General features: G+C 24.2%; 3 protein-coding genes across 3 annotated transcripts; 1 reads left to right on the top strand and 2 right to left on the bottom strand.

Annotated features, from left to right (window-relative positions):
- Positions 1-4,599: 4,599 nt before the first annotated feature.
- Phum_PHUM329920 (uncharacterized protein) lies at positions 4,600-5,355 on the bottom strand (the record flags this gene model as incomplete). The annotated part of the gene is made up of 2 exons (XM_002427518.1): positions 4,600-4,634; positions 5,118-5,355. 2 exons carry the CDS (start codon positions 5,353-5,355, stop codon positions 4,600-4,602), a joined length of 273 nt encoding a protein of 90 aa, XP_002427563.1.
- A 3,172-nt stretch (positions 5,356-8,527) lies between these two features.
- Positions 8,528-11,933, top strand: Phum_PHUM329910 (pre-mRNA-splicing factor CWC22, putative; the record flags this gene model as incomplete). Its single annotated transcript, XM_002427517.1, has 9 exons — positions 8,528-8,993; positions 9,151-9,857; positions 9,946-10,230; positions 10,350-10,543; positions 10,637-10,812; positions 10,883-11,076; positions 11,151-11,315; positions 11,420-11,551; positions 11,631-11,933. The coding sequence occupies 9 exons, from the start codon at positions 8,528-8,530 to the stop codon at positions 11,931-11,933; spliced, it is 2,622 nt and encodes an 873-aa protein (XP_002427562.1).
- A 170-nt stretch (positions 11,934-12,103) lies between these two features.
- Phum_PHUM329900 (tripsin I-P1 precursor, putative) lies at positions 12,104-13,381 on the bottom strand (the record flags this gene model as incomplete). Its single annotated transcript, XM_002427516.1, has 5 exons — positions 12,104-12,234; positions 12,346-12,477; positions 12,601-12,750; positions 12,841-13,063; positions 13,139-13,381. The coding sequence occupies 5 exons, from the start codon at positions 13,379-13,381 to the stop codon at positions 12,104-12,106; spliced, it is 879 nt and encodes a 292-aa protein (XP_002427561.1).
- Between the last annotated feature and the right edge of the window lie 6,306 nt (positions 13,382-19,687).

Raw genomic sequence — 19,687 nt, 5'->3', positions numbered from 1 at the left:
TAAACACAATGACGAATTATGGGCGTGAAAAACAAAACAAAACCGGTACAAATCCAAAATACGTTTAGTAAATTTTTTTTTTAAATGTTTATCATTCGTGTTTTTTTATTATTAAACCATCCAAACCGTTATTACGTAATGTTAATAATAATAATAATAAATAATAATAATTAAAATAATTAAAATAATTAAAATTTTTACATTAATTTATTAATAATAAGAAGAAAAAACTCGACTCGACATTTATTTAAATTTTTTTAAAATTTAAAAAAAAAAAAAAAGAAATTTAAAAGTTAATAAAACATAAATAATAATAATAATAATTAATGGGAGAAAAAAAAAACTTAAGTGAATAATTATTATTATTAGCCCACCGTAGTTATGAATGAAAAAAAAAAAACATTTTACGGAATTCCTTTCACGTCGACATTCATTTTTTTTTTAAGTAGCTTGAAATGAAAATTTTTTTTTTTTTAAAAACAAAAATGATTTCACGGGTAGAGGAGGGGAGGGGGAGGGGGAAGAAAGAAAGGAAAGGAAGAAAAAAACAAATAAATAATAATAATAAAATGTCATTAACAAGTGGATTCCAACGATGGTAACATAATGATGCGTTTTCTCTCTCTCTCTCTCTCTCTATCTCTCCCCCCTCTCTCTTTCTTTCAAAATTTTGTCGTTAATAATTTACGTTGGGCATCCGAAAAAAAAAAAAAAAATGGAAGAAGACAGAATGTTTTAAAACAAAGTAAAAAAAATTAAAAAAAAACTAGTTTTTGTTGTCGTCTGCGGAAGCAAAACACAACTCAAACGTAATTTTTTTAACATTGAAATATGAGAAATTAAAAAAAAAAAAAATTCGGTAAATTTATTAATTTTTTTTTCCGGATATATATTTTACTTGTAATTCCAGAAGATTCCAAAAAAAGTTTTCAACAACAACGTGTATGTGTGACGTAATATCACAAAAAAAAACCTAAATAATGTTAATTTAATACTGTAATAATTTTTTTCTTCTCCAGAATTAACAAATTCAAGGCTTTTTTTAAAAAAAAACTCGTGTTGTCATGTTGTTGACAACGATTCGAATGTATCCGTAACGATTTTTAATTTATTACAACCCAAATATAATTTAATAATAATAATAAAATCTCTATAAATTTCTATGACGTATTTATTAATAATAATAATAATAAAGTTGTGTTTTTGAAAGATAATAAAAAATTAGTACGTAAAGATATATATTTGTGGTAAAAGAGAGAGAGAGACAGAGAGGACACGACGACGTGATTAAGCAAAAAATTTCTCTCTCTCTCTCTCTCTCTCTCTCTCTCTCTCTCTCTCTCCTTTATAGATTTCTAAACATGGAATACTAATAATAATAATAATAATAATAATTCCGGGATAAAATGTGCGTTCAAACACACGAGTCACTTAAATTAAAGAAGAAGAGAGAGAAAAAAAAATGAATGAAAAATTTTGGCTACCATTTTTGTTTCTTTTTTTTTTTTTGTTAATGAAAGTGGGTTGTTGAAAGAAAGAGAGAGAAAAAGAGAGAGAGAGAGTAATAAATAAGACAGCAGGTAGCTGGTTGATTTGTATACCTTTAAAAACCACTTAAAATTATTATTATTATTATTATTAAGAGAAAGTTAAAAAAAAGGTGCAAAACAACCAAAACAAATATTTTCACGTGGATAAATAAATTTAAAAGGAAAAACAAAAACATTTTTTTCCAATGTGATTCGGGGGGGTTGAAAAAAATTATTATTATTATTATTATATTTATTTTACTATCTAAACTTAATATTCATTTTTCTTCTTCATCATCATCATCATCATTTTTGTTTTTATTATCTTTTTCATGTACAAAATAAAGTTTTTTAATATCTTTCTCTCTCTCTTCCTTTTTCTAAAATAATTTATTTCTTTCGTTTTTTTTTAATTTTTTTTTTTCATTTATCAAAATTCAATTTTTCAAATTTATTATTATTATCATTATCATTATTATTATTATTATTACTGCATCTTATCGTTAAAATCTAAATTAAAATTTTAAAAGTTATCGTTTTGTATTTTTTTTTTTTTCGTATTTGCAAATTACATTTAAAATAAAAAAAAATAAAAAAAATAAACGTTTCGATGTGTATCTTACTAAAATTAATTATATAAATTTTTTTTTTTCATAACTTTTTAAATTAAATTTAATTTAACCGGATACGGAAAACAATACACGGACAAAATCTCACTCTCTCACTTTCTCTCTCTCTCTCTCTCTCTGTTTATAAATTTACGATTAAATTTAATAATTACGAATAATTTACGACCGTTTAAAAATTTTTTTTTAAATATTCGAAACAACTTTATTTATTAATTTACTTCGATGAATATAAATTACATTTTAAAATTATTATTATTATTATTATTATTATTATTATTATTATTATTATTATTATTATTATTATTGTTATTGTTTCACCGAAAACGAAAATAAAATAAAATATTAAAAAAAAAAAATTTATTTTATTTAAAAGGTTTCCGAGAACACTTTAAAAAAAAAAAAACCGTCAAAAGGTTCGTTCGAAAAATATATTTAAAAAAAATTTTTTTTTTTTTTCAAGTATCGACATTAAGTTTTTATATAAATATATAATATATAATATATATTATTATTATTATTATATAACGAAATCATTTATTAAACGTGTGACGACGCGATAAAATTCTTTTCCGAAAAAAAAACAAAAAAATTTCTTTTTTTTAATATTACGTCTTATTATTAATTTAAATAAAACGCTCAAGAATTATTATTATTATTATTATTATCATTATCATTATTATGATTCCTTTATTATGAAACGCGTTACGAAAAAAAAAAAAAAAATTTTTTTTAATAATAATTATGAAAAAAATTGTCGTTTAACGGGGAGGATCGTTAATAATATTTTTTTTTTATATTTTTAACTTATGCTCGGAAACATTTATATTAAATATAAAATTTTAATTTTAAAGTCGACCCCCTTCCCCTCTTCCCTCCCCTGCTGGTTTTCTACCCTTTTAACAGCCATTTCCGGTAAAATTTCAACCGCAAAAACCTTATTAAATCAAATGTCAGCTAAAAAAAAAGTTTTTTTTTTTTTTCCCCTCATGCTTTAACTGCATATTTAATATGAAAATCGTAAAGTAAAAAACTTTTCTTTTCGGTTGGTTGTTGTTTGTTTGTGTTTGTTGTTTGTCGTCTTAAACTTAACGAGATTTACTTATTAAATTACTTTCTTTCTTTTTTTTTTTCTGTGTTATGTTTAATTTAATTTTTAACGTATTAATATAATTAATTATTATGATATTATTTTTCGTAGTTAAGACGTTAAAAAATTAAAAAACTTTTTCTATTTTCATAACTACTTTAAGATAAATATGTAATTTATATTAACTTAAAATTTATGAAAATTATTTATGAAATATAAATATAATTAATAAAAAATTCTAATTAATAAAAAAAAAATAATTAAATTTTTTTTTTTTGTAAAAGATTCAAAAGTTAAAATAAAATAAAAAAAATATTTTCGATAAATTTTAAAATTATTAACCCCCTCGTCAATACGTGAGTGTGTGAGTGCGCGTGCATGCGTGTGCGTGAGTGCGTGCTCCTCTATATATATCGTTTTACAGTTAATTATTGTTCGAGAAAAATTTTTTTTTTGTTTTTAAATAATGTTTAAGTCGTTGTTAAAAGCGTTTAAAATCACATAATCATTAATATCAATTATGTATTTTATTATCATTAATATGATTATTATTATTATTATTACAGTTAATAATGACTTTTTTCTTTTTTTTGTTAAATAAATGAACAAAGTTTTAACTAAGTATAATAATGATGATGATGATTTCATTTAGAAAAATTTTCAATTTTTTCTATTCTTGTTAAAAGAAAAGAAAAAAAAAACCATTCAAAAGTAATTATAACGTCTTTTAACGGGTAATAAACTTAAATATAAGGGATGGGGGGTTAAAAAATTTTAAAAACACAAAAAGAAAACCGCCCGTTAATAAATATTAATGGGGGGTGACCCGAATAATGTCTTTTCTCCCATTCACAAACTGCAATATTTTACAATCGAATTCTCTCATACCTGTAAAGGAGTTTTCATTTTAAATAAATGATTCTCTGACAATGCAGGGTGTGTCTTTCTCTTTCTCGCACTTAACAATCATCATCATCATCATCAACAACATCATTATCATTATCATTATCATCCCCGACTTGACCTTTTCTTAAATGATACAACGACAGAAATGTGTTTGTGTGTGTGTTTAAAATTGCATGTATATACACACACCTTTTATGAGGATGAAAGGGAGGAAGGAAAGAGAGAGAGAGAGAGAGAGAGGATGGATGTGTGATAAGTTTTTAATGAAAGATTTAAAAAAGCACTCAAAGAATGAGATACAAAGACCACCCTAGAGGTAGAGAGAGAGAGAGAGAGACACGTTTACGTTTTTTAAAATTTTTCAATATACCGAACCAAAGAAAAAAAAAAAAGGAATCATTAATTTATATTATGAGGGAGTTTTTTTAGCAGGCCCCCCTTTTTTTTTCTATATCGTGGCTCCCACGTGCTGAGCTGTTAATTCTCAATTTAAAAAAAAAAAACTTATTTGTTAGTTTATAATGACTAATTAGCTTTTAAAATAATCTTTCAAACTTGTATACTCTTTTGTCGCACAACCCCCTTCCCCCCAAACAAAACATCAAAAGGAAAAGATTTTTTATGATTGATTCATTTATTTTTTCACCGAAAGGGAATTAACCTTTACCTAATTATTATTATTTTGAATTAAAAACAATTAAACAATAATAATAATAATAATTTCATTTTCAAAAATAAAATAAGTAAAGAAGTTTTGTAAATAGATAATACACACACACAGTAAGAAAAGCTTTTATATATATGATATATGACCTCTATCAATTTCTCAAGGCATTTTTTTTTCTTCTTCGTTTTACTTTAATTTATATATATATATATATATATATATATATATATATATATATATATATATATATATTTAATTAAAAAAAAAATTTTTTTAAAAAAAAAACATGACATGGTTACCTTTAATGGGTAGAAAATTTCGAATAGTTGCATCCAAAACATTTTCTTTCTCCTCACGTAATTCCTCGTTATGACCATCGATGGAGGATAAATTCTTCGAGTATGGAGTTTTTATAACATCAACCTCGTGATTGTGAGAAGAGGTGGATATGTTTATAGCCGAACCGTAATCGATTCTTGCCCATATTATTATGAGAAAAAACGATGCTTGAAATACCTTGCACATTATTTCAGTCATCTTATTTTTTTATACGCGATCCAATAAGTTGTTAGTTACCACCTTCTTGCTAAATTGTCTCACATTTCCACATTTCATAGAAATTTTTAACTGCAAAAAAAAAAAAAAAATAATAATAATAATAATAATAATAATAATATTTTTTATTTTATTTTTTATTTCAAGTAAAATAGGCAATCGTAAATAAAAAAAAAAACCATTTTTAAATTTAAAAAAAAAAAATTTTTTATTTATTATTGTGTTTTTTTTTAATAACTTTCATTTTATTTTTATTTTTTTTTAAATCGATCCAATTGAAATATTTTCCAACGTAATAATAATAATAATAATAATAACAAATCATAATTAAATGCATTGAAGAAAATAAAGGGAGCAAGCAAGTAACCAAAAAAAAAAAAAAAAAATGTTCATAAATTACATGAAATCTACACTGATAATAAATTTAATTTATTATTTTTATAAAAAGAAAATGGCGGTGCAAATTTTGATGTTAAATAAATTGTTTAAACAATATTTAAATTTATAATAATAATAATAATAATAAATAAAATGATTACCTTTCTAATAATGATAACAACAACTACAAATTATTTTTTAAAAATACATAAAAAATATTTTTTTTTAAATGTAACACTTGAATGAAGTTTTAAATGAATAATAATAATGATAATAATTAAACAAAACAATTAAAGTTTATTGTATGAGTATCAATCAGCTGATTGCTCACTCATTATTCAGCAAAAAAAATCAATGAAAAAAAAAAAAAATAAGAAAAACATGAAAACATTTACATGGAATTCATTTGAATGAATTATTAATTATTTGTTTTTGTTAATAAAAATTAATTATTAAAATTACTACTACAACTTTCTATATTTAAAAAAAATAACTAACTAACTAAAAATGATTATTGATTTTTTTTTTTTTGAAAAATGATTTCATACTTATTTAAAAATGTAAATTTTTTTTTTTTTTTTTTAAATTATTATAATTTGACCATTTATGATATATTAAAAACCGTTAATACCGTTACAGAAAAGTTTTTTTTTTTTTTTTTTTTAAATTTCTTTTCAAAGTTAAAGCTTAGCCTTAAGTTTTTTAATAATAATAATAATAATATTACTAATCTTATAATCAACCATAAAAATAAATTAAAAATTTTTTTTTTTTCTTTTTTTTTTGGGTAAAATATCAAACCAATTATATAAATATATATTATAATGAATATTAATAATAAAATGTTTAAAATTATAAAAAAATATTTTAGTTAAAAGTTTTTTTTTTTATGATTTAAATTTTTAAACTTTATTATTAAAAAAAAAAAAAACTAAAATGTTATTTGGTTCAAATTTATTAAATTATATATATATATGCTTGCATATACATATTTGTATTTGTGAATAAAAAGGAAATTCTGGAATGTTTAAGAGAAAGGGTTGTTGAATTTTCTTCCCTTTTTTTTTTTTTTTTTTTTTATCATTGTCCTAATAATTTATTAAAAACTTTTCGAAAAGTTTCTTCCTCTTACTCTCCCTCTCTCTCTCTCTTTTTTTTTCTCATCATCATCATCATGAAACTAAAAAATTTTCATTTAGAGAGAGAAAAAAAAGAAATTATTTTTACATAATTTTTATAAAAAATTTTATTTTATTTTTATTATTGAATAAATCCTCATTTATTTGTTTTGTTATACTAATTTAAACATTATTGACTGTAATCAATAGTTAAAACCTATTAAATTTATTACCCTCTCTCTCAATTTAATTATATTTATTTAAAATTACATCATTGAAATGTGTATTATGTACATAGATACATAAATTTTCTTTATTTGGTTTTAAAATTTAACAATTTTTAATTAACCAAACCTTAAATAAGTAATAAATAAATCTTTAATGGACACATTCTTACAACAACTACAACCCTTTGACAAACAAAACCATAATTTCCTGCTTATTAATATATTGTTTATTAATTATCATGTATTGTTGTAATTAATAATTTATTTAATAACCATAATTAATAAACCATATAATAATATTTTTAATAATTAAAATTAATATACAAAAAAAAATTTTTTTTTATATTTACCACTAGTTGTATGTTATGGATGTAATAAATCTTTTTCTTATTAAAATTTTTACCGGATGTTATATTATCGATAAGAAAATTAAAAAACTATTTTAAATAATGTAAATAATTATTTTAAAAATGAGGAAAAACTTCACGTATATGAAAAAAAAAAAAAAATTTTCCCGCAAAAAATGTCAAAATACTTGAATTTTTTTTTTTTTTTTTGACTTCCTTTACCTATATCACGAATACAACTGACAAAACAAAAAAAAAAACGGTTAACTAAATGATTCGAGCGCGCTCTATCAGAATTTTTTTTAATTTTTTTTTTTTTTTTTAATGGCGGATACATTTTGTTTTGTTTTTTTGATATTAATCATTAATCGAATTAAAATTAAATTAATATTAAATATAATGTGAATGAATTATACATAAATATAGTTTTCATCAACTTGATGATAAAAAAAATTTTGATAATATAACAAACAAGTGTTTCCCCTTAAAAATTTTCTTCTTGACAATTATGCGACGAAATAATTATTAATTTAAGTTAAATTTTTTTTATGTTTGAGTTTATAATTGACTTTAAAAAATCCTCGAAAAATTCTTTGCTAATTAATAATGTTAATTTCTGAGAAAGTTACTAAATCTTTTTCTCACGTTAAATATACATTTCATTTTAATTTTGATATAATCCATCCTAAATAAATATTTTATTTCGTAATTATCATTTTAAAAAAAAAAAAGTTTTTATTTGAATTCTTTAATGATAAATAAGCAAAGAGGGGGGAGAGGGGGTTTTGTAAAACAATGAGAGAAATTGATCAGAGTATTAATATTAAATTAATATTAAACATTTTTTAATCAGTTTATTTTATTTTCTTTTTACAAAAATTTTGTTTTGACCGCCTTCATGTTATTAATCACCATAAAACGTGCACATAAGATTCGAATTTCTGGTGCCACGATTATACAAAATGGCGCCCTGTTATTAAATTTTTTTAAATAAACCCGTTAAAAATTAATAACTTGTACGAAAATTACCTGATTTATTTAAAAAAAGTTAAAGTCTATTTTAAGAAAATAAAAAAATTCTAACATGAAGACGAAATCTCGGAAAGAAAGTAGGAAAGAAATGAGAAAAGCAAAAAAGGTTAAAAAGCATGAGCATTTTTTAAAAAGAAAAGCAAAGTTTAAATCTAATAACAAATTCGTCAACAACAAAAATAACGTTACTAATAAAAAAGGTTTAAATGTGCCTAATGAAAAATTACAACAAAAAAATAATAATAAAAATAAAGATCCTTTTCACCTTCGTGACAATATTTCTAAACCGCCTGATAAAAAGAATAAAAAAGAATTCATGTCACCTCATGAGAAAATTGAATATGAACATGAAAAGGAGAAAAGGAAAAGAGACAAATTGAATAACGATATAAAAAAGACAAGAGTAGAAAAATTAAAATCTGATAATTTAAAAGAAGATGTCGAAATTAAAAAATTAGAAAAACAATTGAAAATGAAAAAAGGAAAATCTAAAGCTTTTCTCCTTGATGGATTAGACTGTATCCTTTTATTTCAACCTTTTTAAACAATTTTTATTTAATTATATAAATTACTTATTCAGCCACTGAAATTGAAACAAATTAAAGCCTTAAACTCTAACTATCATTAAACAGACACTTTACATATAATTTTTATTTTTCTTAATTCGAAATGTAGACCTTTTGGATGTTTGCGACAAAAAAATTACAGAAAATGAATTTGAAAAAACTTTACACGATTCTGATTCTGAATTTGAAAGTGATTTGGAAAATATAATTGGGGATTCCACTAATGATAATAAAAAAATCAAAACAAAAAAGAAAAAAATTTCTGAGGAAAAAAATGATTCTGAAAATAGTAACAATGATGATTTCAGTGATGAATTTGATGATGATTTTGACGACAATGAAAGTGCAGTTAATAGTGAGATTAGTGAACCAAACAGTGAAAATTTCGAAAAAGATTATTCCGATGAGGATTCTATCGATAGTGATAATGAAACCCTTAAAAATAATTCTAATAAAAAACAGGATAAAAAGACAAAAAGGGATCAAAAAAATATAGAAAACAAGGGGAAAAATAAGAAAATGAAATTAGAAGTTCATTCATCTGACAATAGTGATGATGATGATGATTCTATATCTGATGTTTCACAAAATAAAGATGATTCTGGTGTTAATAAAAAATTATGGGAAGATATATATGGGAGAACAAGAGATGAAACTGGAAATGTTGTACAAACATATGTGCCTCCACATTTAAGAAACAAAACTGATAATAATGTTAATGTTAAAAGTAATCAAAGTAAAGAAAGGCTTAAAAAACAATTACAAGGTTTACTTAATAGATTAGCAGAAAGTACCATGATTTTTGTATCGAATAAAGTAATTCCTAATAAGAATTTAACTTTTGAAAAAAACATTTAACAATCAATAAAAAAAACTTTTTATTTAAAAACAATTATGGTTTCAGATAGAAGAATTGTACATGGGAAACAGTAGAAATGACATGAATGAAACATTATGCACTTTATTTCAAGATTCGCTGTTCACTGAAATTTCAACACCTGAACGATTAATTATGGAACATGCAATGTTAATATCGGTTCTTCATGCGAATGTTGGAAGCGAAATAGGTGCACATTTTTTACAATTTACAGTTATTAAATTCAAAAAATTATTAGATGACAATGTACCGGTTGAAAATAAAGAAATTAATAATATATTAATTTTCATAATGCATTTATACAATTTTCAGGTATACAAATTTTTTTTTTTCAGGTTTCACTTGCACGATTTCACAAACCTTAATTACACACTGATATTTTTAAAATTTATAATTTTAATCGATAGGCTTATTTAATTTTCATTTTACAGTTGATTCGATCGAAACTCATGTTTGATTTGTTAGATGAAATGCTTAAAAACCTTAATGAAAAACAAATTGAATTGGTTTTGTTAACATTGAGAACAATAGGTTTTAATTTAAGAAAGGATGATCCTATTGCCTTAAAAGAACTCATATTAAAAGTTCAAGGACAAGCGAATAAAATATCATCAGATGAAATAAGGTACAGTATTGATTAAAATAACCTTTCCCACATGATTCATTTCATGCGTAAAGTTTTTTGAAAATGGGTTTATAAAAAATTTTAATATTCCAGTTCCAGAGTGAAATTCATGTTGGAAATGTTAATGGCTATTAAAAATAACAATGTGTCTAAAATACCAAATTACGATCCGGAAACGGTTGAAAAGATGAGAAAAAGTTTAAAAATATTTATTAGAAAGGGAAATTACAACGCGGAATTGAACATAACTCTTTCGGATTTACTAAACGGTTCGCATAAATTTTTGCAAATGAAAACTTTAAAAAATATGTTAACTCGTACCTAATAATTAATTTTCAGCCGATAAACACGGTCGCTGGTGGATTGTGGGTTCCGCTTGGACAGGTTCAGCCTTAGAACAAAAAACAGAAAAACCCGACGCGACGAATTCGAACGTTATGCAATTCTCTCAGAGCCTTCTCGATTTGGCGCGAAAACAAAGAATGAACACGGACGTTAGAAAAAATATTTTTTGCATTTTGATGTCGTCAGAGGTAAAAAAAAACTATCTATACATTTTTCATGAAATCCACATGTGAAATTTCATTAAAAATTTTTTTTTTTTTAGGATTTTTTAGAAGCTTTTGAAAAATTGATGAAATTAAAACTCAAAGGTTCGATCGAAAGAGAAATAATGAACGTTATTCTTCATTGCGCATTGCAAGAAAAAAATTTCAATCCTTATTACATGTATTTGGGAAATAAATTTTGTAATTTTGACCGGAAATATCAGGTTCGAAATCGAAATCAAATAAAAGAAAAGTTTTATCAAAATAATAATTATTATTATCATCATCAATATATACATGAATAATTTTTTTTCATTTTTCTATTCAGATTATGCTTCAATGTGCCGTTTGGGATCGTTTGAAAGAAATAAATTCATTATTATCATTTCAAATAACGAATTTGGCTAAATTTGTCGGTAACATTGTATTAAATCGAGGACTTCCGATTTCTATTTTAAAAGTACGTAAGAAAATTTTTTTTTAAATTCCGTTCAAAAATTAACGATAAATATTATCATTATTATTATTTTTTTTTTCAGGTCATAGAATTTTCGGATTTAAATAAACCGACGATTAAATTTATGAGACAAGTTTTACTAACGATACTTTTAAACGATGATGAAAACGCAGCAATATCATCATTTAAACGAATATCATCGAATACGGATTCACCCAAATTGAAATTGTTTCGAGAAAGTTTGAGATTATTTTTACAACATTTCGTATTGAAAAACACGAAGAATAACATGGGGGGTAAAATTGCGGGGGGAAAATTAATGAAAATGGCTAAAATGGCCGATCAAACTTTATCCTCTATTAACAACACCGGAGGAATTTTTTAAAAATCCTTAAATATATAAATATTATTTTTTATGACTAGTTCACGACGTTTCTTATTTGATTCTCTTTCCTAATTATTATTATTATTATTAAAATTATGTACCTGCGTTTGAAGGTTTTTTCCGTTACTTTTCTTTCCCTGGAGTATTCTTTCATTCACCGTTATTATTTTTTAAGTGTCTAACTTTTCCGCCGAGTCTCGTATCCAATTGTAATAATGTGACACTCTCGTGTATACTCCCGGTCGATTTTTTTTCGCGCAGCCATCTCCCCACGAAACGATTCCCGAAAGGTAAAATTTTCCTTCGATTAAAAAAAAAAAAAAAACAAATTATTATTATTGATTTTATTTCTTCATTTCATCATTTTTTCATTCATCGACTCACCATTTTTTTTACAAGCCAAATGGTCCACCCGAATCACCAGCACATGCATCGACACCACCGCTCAACCTTCCCGCGCATAACATGCTGTCCAATATCGGTTGTCGTCTTCCGCCATATATTTCCGGACTCCTACATTTATCTAAACTCAATAGGGGTACAGCTGCCGCTCGTAGTTCGGCAGAAAAATCATCCGGATATTCGGCTAAAAATTTTAATCTTTTCATTATATATTTTATTCAATTTGAAAATTAAAATTTTTTGGGGGGGGGGGTTTGAGTTTTACCTATTTTTGCACCCCATCCCGATACGATACACATTTCACCAGATTGTAATTCGGAATCTTCATCCGGTAAACAAATGTATTGAACGTGTGAATTTATTTCGAAATTTCCTTTTAATTTTAATAATGCGATGTCGTTACTATAAGGACCATCTTTAAAAAAATAATAATAATAATAATAATAATTTATGATTGGTATAAAACGGAAACGGAAAACGGAAAACAAGCTTGATTTAAACTCACTTTTACGAAATTCCGGATGTATTATTACTTTTTCTATTTTATAAGTATTTTGATAATCGTCGTGACTTTGAAGACTGTAATCACCGATGACGACTCTCATTTTTTTTATTTCTGCGGATTTCATGCAATGTGCTGCAGTCAAAACAAGCTGTGGACCGATCAAAGCTCCGCCGCAGCGATGTTCGTAATCGTTTAAATGTTCTTTGTAATTTTGTATGCCGACCTGTGACGAAAACAATAATTAATTAATTGTATTCAACCCCTTTCCCCCCTCTTCCCCCTCCAACTTTATTTTTACCTGCCAAGGATATGCTCCGTAGGGTGGTATGGATCCCCCGACAATTTTATACGTTGCCAACATGGGTTTATGTTCGACCGTTCTCCTTCCGCACATTTGGGGATCTGATCTTTCGTTAATGCCGACGGCGATTGGAAATTTTGGAAATCCACCACTTCTTTTATCTCTTAATTTTTCCAAAACTATCGTTTCCGGTAAAAGAAAAAAATGTTTCCTTATAAAAACCGTTAAAACAAATCCCATCATCCTCCACGCGTAGGTTTTTGTTATTTAATAATTTTTAACGACCTCGCGATTAAATTTCTTTTCTTTTTTGTTTGAACGTGTCAATAGAAGAATCCCTTGTGTTTAAAGTTAAATAATATTACCTTCACATTCGACCGTGAAAATGTCGGAAATTGAAGGGGAAAAAAAAACAAAAAACAAAAAACGATCTTGTTAACTAATAATAATAATGTAAGATGATGGCCTATGCAAACAAAAAAATTTCGAATCGCTTTCACCTTTCGCGCACGCACACGCACGCACACGCACTTTTAATGAAAAATAAATAAAAACATGAATAGAAATAAAAAAAAAAAAATCCCTAATCGAGATGATTCCTTCTACCGAGTTAAAACGAACAAAGGTCAAAAAAAAGTTGAATTATTGAAGAAAAAAATCCCCTTGGATCGTGAGACTTGTTTCATTATCATCATCATCATCGTATTTAAATATTTAAATTTAATAATTTATTGTAAATAATAGTTATTAATAATAATAATAATTTATTAAAAATAAATTAAACTTACGTGATGAATTTTGTCCAAATGTCGTCGAAATAAAAAACGATGTTAAAAAAATAATTAATGTCCGCCATTTTTCCATGACAGTTTCTTTTTTTTTCGGGAAAATTTTATTAAAATCACTGGAAAAACTGAAAATACAAAAAAAAAAATTTTAACGTTTTTCTTCCAGATATTCCAGGAAATCATGGTTTCTATGATATTCCAGTGAGGAAAAAGTGTAATATATTTCAAATTTTTTTTTTTTTTTTGGAAAAGAAATTACTACGGCTGCTAAAACTACCACTAAATTAATTTTTTTTTTTTTGTCATTCATTTCCTCCATTTTGAAAATCGATGAAAACCGGAACCGGAAGCATTTTTTTTTTTTTTTTAAATCGAAATTTTCTTTTACTTATCGAACATATTGATCGAAAGGTCGTTTAATGTAAAAATTATTATATAACTAACAATTGGTAAAATTACTTAATGATTATTATTATTATTATTATTATTCGTGACAATGAACGAATGGCCCCCACCTCCCCACCAACCCCCCCAAGGGGTCTTATTTAAGAAATTATTAATGTTAATGATAATAAAATACGGTAATTAAAATATTAATTTTGATGCGAAAAAGAATGAAAAGTGTGTTTGCCCGATTGTTGTTGTTGTTTGTCTGTTTGATTATTATTGTTTGCCTGCCTGTTTGGGTTGCTCGTTTCTCTGTTCGATTGCCTGTTTATCAATCAGGTTCAACTGACAGATTAACTTCACCTTAACCCTGACACTTTAACAACAACAACAAACACCGCCACCTTGTTTCGTTTGCATAAATTTTTTTTTTTTGCGCGCGCTTATTGTTTCGCGCCTACTTAATAACAATAATAATAATAATAATCATTTTGAATTTTTTTTTTTTCGAGGGTCGCTCTTTATGGCTGTGATTTTATAATTTCTCCCCCTTCTCCCCCTCTTAACGCACCCCCCACACTTAACGAACCTTTTCGACTGGAAATTTTGTTTATTGTATCCTTTTAAACCTTTTTGAAAATCGTACTTTAAAAAAATTTATTTATTTTCAACATTCATTAATAAATAAGAGCATTTATTTATTTATTTATTTACTTAAAATTTAATTGGACTTAATAACTTTCTTATTAATCGAACTTATTATTATTATTATTAAAATTAGGGCATTTAAAAAATCTAAAAAAAAAAAAAAAATCCGATTCGTGGCGGGAAATTTTAAAAAGAAAAAAAAAAAAACGTTTTAATGTTGTTTAAACTATCTGACATGTTATTATCATTATCATCATCATCATCATCATCATCATCATCATTATTATTATTATTATTATTATTATTATTATTATTATTATTATTATTACCATTTTCGGACGCTAAACTTTCTCCTTAATAATTTTAAAGTAAAAAAAAAAAAAAAAATTTTTTTTTTCTTGCATAATTTAATTAAAAGACGTAAATTAATGAACGTAATTTAAATGAGGGGTGGGGGGTACGAGGGGTAATAAGGGAGGGTAGATGAGAATTTTTTTTATTATGTTTTTTCATGTAAATTATTAAAATTAAGAATAATAATAATAATATCGGTCGATTATGGGAAATTATTTAAATTCAATTTTTTTTTAATAATTGCAAAACGAAATCGGTCACGTTTTAGACCTTTGACCTTTAGTAAAAAAAAGCTACCAGCATGTCAGTAAAAATTTAAAATATATTTAAAAAAAAAAATTAGAACATTCAATATGATTAATAACTTTTCACTTAAGTGGACTTTTTTTTTTAAAAAAAAAAAAAACAACTTTTTAATTTTATTTAAAAAAATTTCCAAAAAATTCTGAATACGGTCCTGAAATCGATATTTTTTTTTATCACGTTTCGTTTCGTTTTCAAAGAAGAGAGAAAAAAAATATTTTCAACGCCTTTCCTTTCATTTTATTTTTTCCCCCATCGACTTATTACTACTTCTACTACTCACCCTGATAACGTTGTTTGTTGTCAGCAATTATTTTATCACAGACTTCACTTGTCACAATCACAGCCACGTGATATTTTAGTCTTTTACGTAATTAACCGAATTTTATACAAACGTCTTTGACGTGTCTTTGGCAAACCGAAGCTCTTAACTATCTTCCACTATCAGGTGTTGTCTGCTTATATGTAACAATTTGCATTTATGACTTAACATTGCCCTCCACCTAAAATCAATAAGATTTTTCATTCATTTTTTTTTTTTCTCTCATTTTAGTGCGATATAGAATTATCTACTATAAGATTATACACTCTTAAATATTATCATTATTATTAATATTATAAGAAAAAAAATTAATAAAAATTTAATATTAAATAAAAAAAAAATTTTAAAAAAATAAAAATCAATATTTAATTTTTCAAATTATTTATTTGTTTATTTATTTATTTAAATTTACTAATCGTGACGACGACATTTATTAATTAATAAATAAATAAGTGATGAAATTAAATTGAAATTAATAATAATAATAATAAAATTAATTTATTTTAAAATAACGTAAAACTGTAAATTATTTATAATATTATTATTATTATTTTATTAATTAATCTTTTTTTTTCTCATTAATTATATTAACATTTGTTAATATTACCGGATTAACGCTGGATTATAATTGGATTATGACTGGATTAAAAAAAAAAAAAAAAAAATTATTTTATGCATCAAATAGAACATCAATTTTTTTCTTTTTTTTTAATGGACATCCTGCCCCTAAGTTTCCTTAAAATAATAATAATAATAATAAATGCGATTCGTTAATAAACAAATTAATAATAATAATAATAATAATAATAATAATAAATGTTTTATCCAGAGATTAATAAAAAAAAAAAAAATCAAGTCGGTTGAGTCCTTTTTTGACGACGTCAACAACTTATGGCAATGAGATTGAATAAGTAATGTGTCACACATTACGTACTTGACCTATTGTGTTAAACTATTCATTAAATGAGGGCTGCATATGTTCTATATACTTACCTTATGCCCTAAAAAAATGAGGGCACTATCAATAATAATTATATCATCGTATCACGAATTTTACGTTAAAAATCACCCTGGAAAAACAAAAAAAAATTAAAGTTTTCGTAAAATAATAATAATTAAAAGTGATTGATTGATATCTTCCTGGAAACAAATTTTTTTTTTTTTTTAATTCGGTGACACGTTCGTTACAAACACAAAAAAAAATTCGCCATTTTTAATCCGTTTTTAAATAAATTCCGACAATCGATCGTTTGTTTGTTTTTATATTTACACTCGCGTTTTTTTTTTTTTTTTTTAAATTTTATTTATTTTCGCGAGGAGGATTAATAAAAAAAAAAAATTTTAATACTTTTCCAACAGGATTTATTATGTTTTTATTAACGTATTGTGTTTTTCATTGATACAACAACTTATTGTTTTTATGTTTAATTCAAAATCGTGTTTGTGTAAAAAAAAAAACGAAATTTAATTATTAATTTCTCAATACCCAATAAAAAAAAAAAAAAATAATAATAATTTTTTTAGTTTGCATTAAAAACAAACAAACAAACAAACAAACATGGACGCAATTCTTTGAAATTGTTAAAATTGCAAAAGTTTTTTTGTAAAAACTTTCTCATAATTTTAAAATTAATTTTTTTTTTTTGTCGTTTTACCTTGCGCGTTTTTTTCGAAACGGTTAATAATTATCATCGTTATTATTATTATTATTTAGGTTAAAAACTTAATTATGTTTATGTTTTTTTAATTAAATATGGCGACAAACGAATTTTTTATATAAAGCCTTGTACCTGCATTTTAATTTATTTAAAACATTTTTTCTCTCTCTCTGTCTCTATCTTCGTTAACTTTCCAGAATTTTTTTTTTTTTTTTTGGGGGATTTTTATATTTTCGATACGTTTAAAACTAAACATAAAATTTATTTATTATTATTATTACGTAAATAAATTAACGCGTTTTTGTTTAAATAAATAAATCAAAGTCGTGTCATTCAGTGAATAAAAAAAAATTGTCTTTAGTAGAAAAAAATTGTGTTGTTTTATAAATTTTGAATTATACGAATGTTTGTGACGTTTAAATGCAACAAATTTATTTGTTTAAACAAAACGATAATAATAATAATAACGCGTTGTAGTTTATTTTTGTAAAAAAAAAAAATATTTCGCAAAACAAATAATAAATAAATTTATATTTTAAGTCAAAAAAAAAAATTATTTTTACAGACGTAATAATATTTTCTTACGTCGAATGGAGACGACAGTTATAATTTTGTTGCTATTATTATTATTATTACCATCGTTAAAAAATTATCGTTTCGAAATATTAATAATAATAATAACAATAACACTTCCTTCAAGTTTTTTTTTTTTTTTTTTTTTATTATCATCGTAAAATAAATCTAAAAAAAAAAAATGTTTTAATTATTTTTAAGAATAAATAAAAATTAAAACGTTTGAAATAAATAAATAGTAATAATTTAGTAAATGTGTTACCAGTAATAAAAACTTAATAATAATAATAATAAAGCACGTTTCTCGTACACCTGCGCACACGAGACAACAACAAACAACAACAGACATAGAAAAACTCGTATTCAGTGATTACCACGATGACGATGTCAGTCAGTCAGTTAGTCGAGCTCTCGTGCTCTTTTCACATAAAACAATCGCGATAAATCGATTCGATAAATCGATGGCAAATATAAATATGATATTTTTATCATTCGATATTAATCGTACGATATTACGATATTATTATAATTATTTTTATAATTATTATTAATTTTTGTTCGGGAAATTTTTTTTTTTTCTGATTTTTCTTAATAAAAAAATTTTTATATTTATAAGAAAGAAAATTTTATCTCGCATATTCAACCGTAAGTTTTTTTTCATATTTATTTATTTTTAATTAATATTATTATTATTATTATTATTATTATTATTATTTATTGAAATGAAATTTTTTTTAAAAAAAAGGTCATTGCACTTTGAATCGTTTGTTTGTGTGTCTGTTTAAATCCCTCTCACGAAAGTGATAAAACAAATTAAATTTTTTTTTTTTTCATTTCATTTCATTTCCTTTTGAAAAATTTAAATTTATATAAAAAAATTGAATTTTCATTATTTATTTATCAAGGGGGGGGGGAAACGTGAACGTTATCAGTCACGTAATAATAATAATAATAATAATAAAACTTATTAGAGTAAGTGAACTCTCTACCCCATTTAATCGTCCTTCAAATTCGGATTAAATGATGATGATAATAATAATGGGCACGACGAAAAAGTTGTGCCAACGTGCCGTCACCAACACCAACGCTAACACCACCACCACCTCCTCCACCACCGCCACCTTTTAACATCGTTATCAAATTTTTAAAAGACCGAATAAAAGAAAGAAGGAAAAAAAGGTATCGTTCAAGTTCAAGGACTTTTAATTTTTTTTTTAAAAAAAGTGATACCTTATCATTGTCGTGTTTTTTTTTTTTTTTACTAATATTGACTTAAAAAGTGGGAAATTATTTTATTAATATGTAACAAGATTATCTTTATAAGTAATGCAAACAAAATGATTAAACATAAAACAACATATTTTATTTTCACCTGTTTCTTTTTTTTTTTAAACAAAAATTATATCACCTGCCCGTGTCCCCTCCCCTCCCCTCTCCCACATTCAATTCGTTTTGTTTATTATGTTGCGTATTTGATAAAAAAAAAAAAAAAATTTATGTTTTCCGTCAGTTT

Source organism: Pediculus humanus, genomic scaffold (assembly GCF_000006295.1).
Source record: "Pediculus humanus corporis 1103172107737 genomic scaffold, whole genome shotgun sequence".
Lineage (NCBI taxonomy): Eukaryota > Metazoa > Arthropoda > Insecta > Psocodea > Pediculidae > Pediculus > Pediculus humanus.
This window is presented reverse-complemented; position numbering and strand designations above follow the sequence as displayed.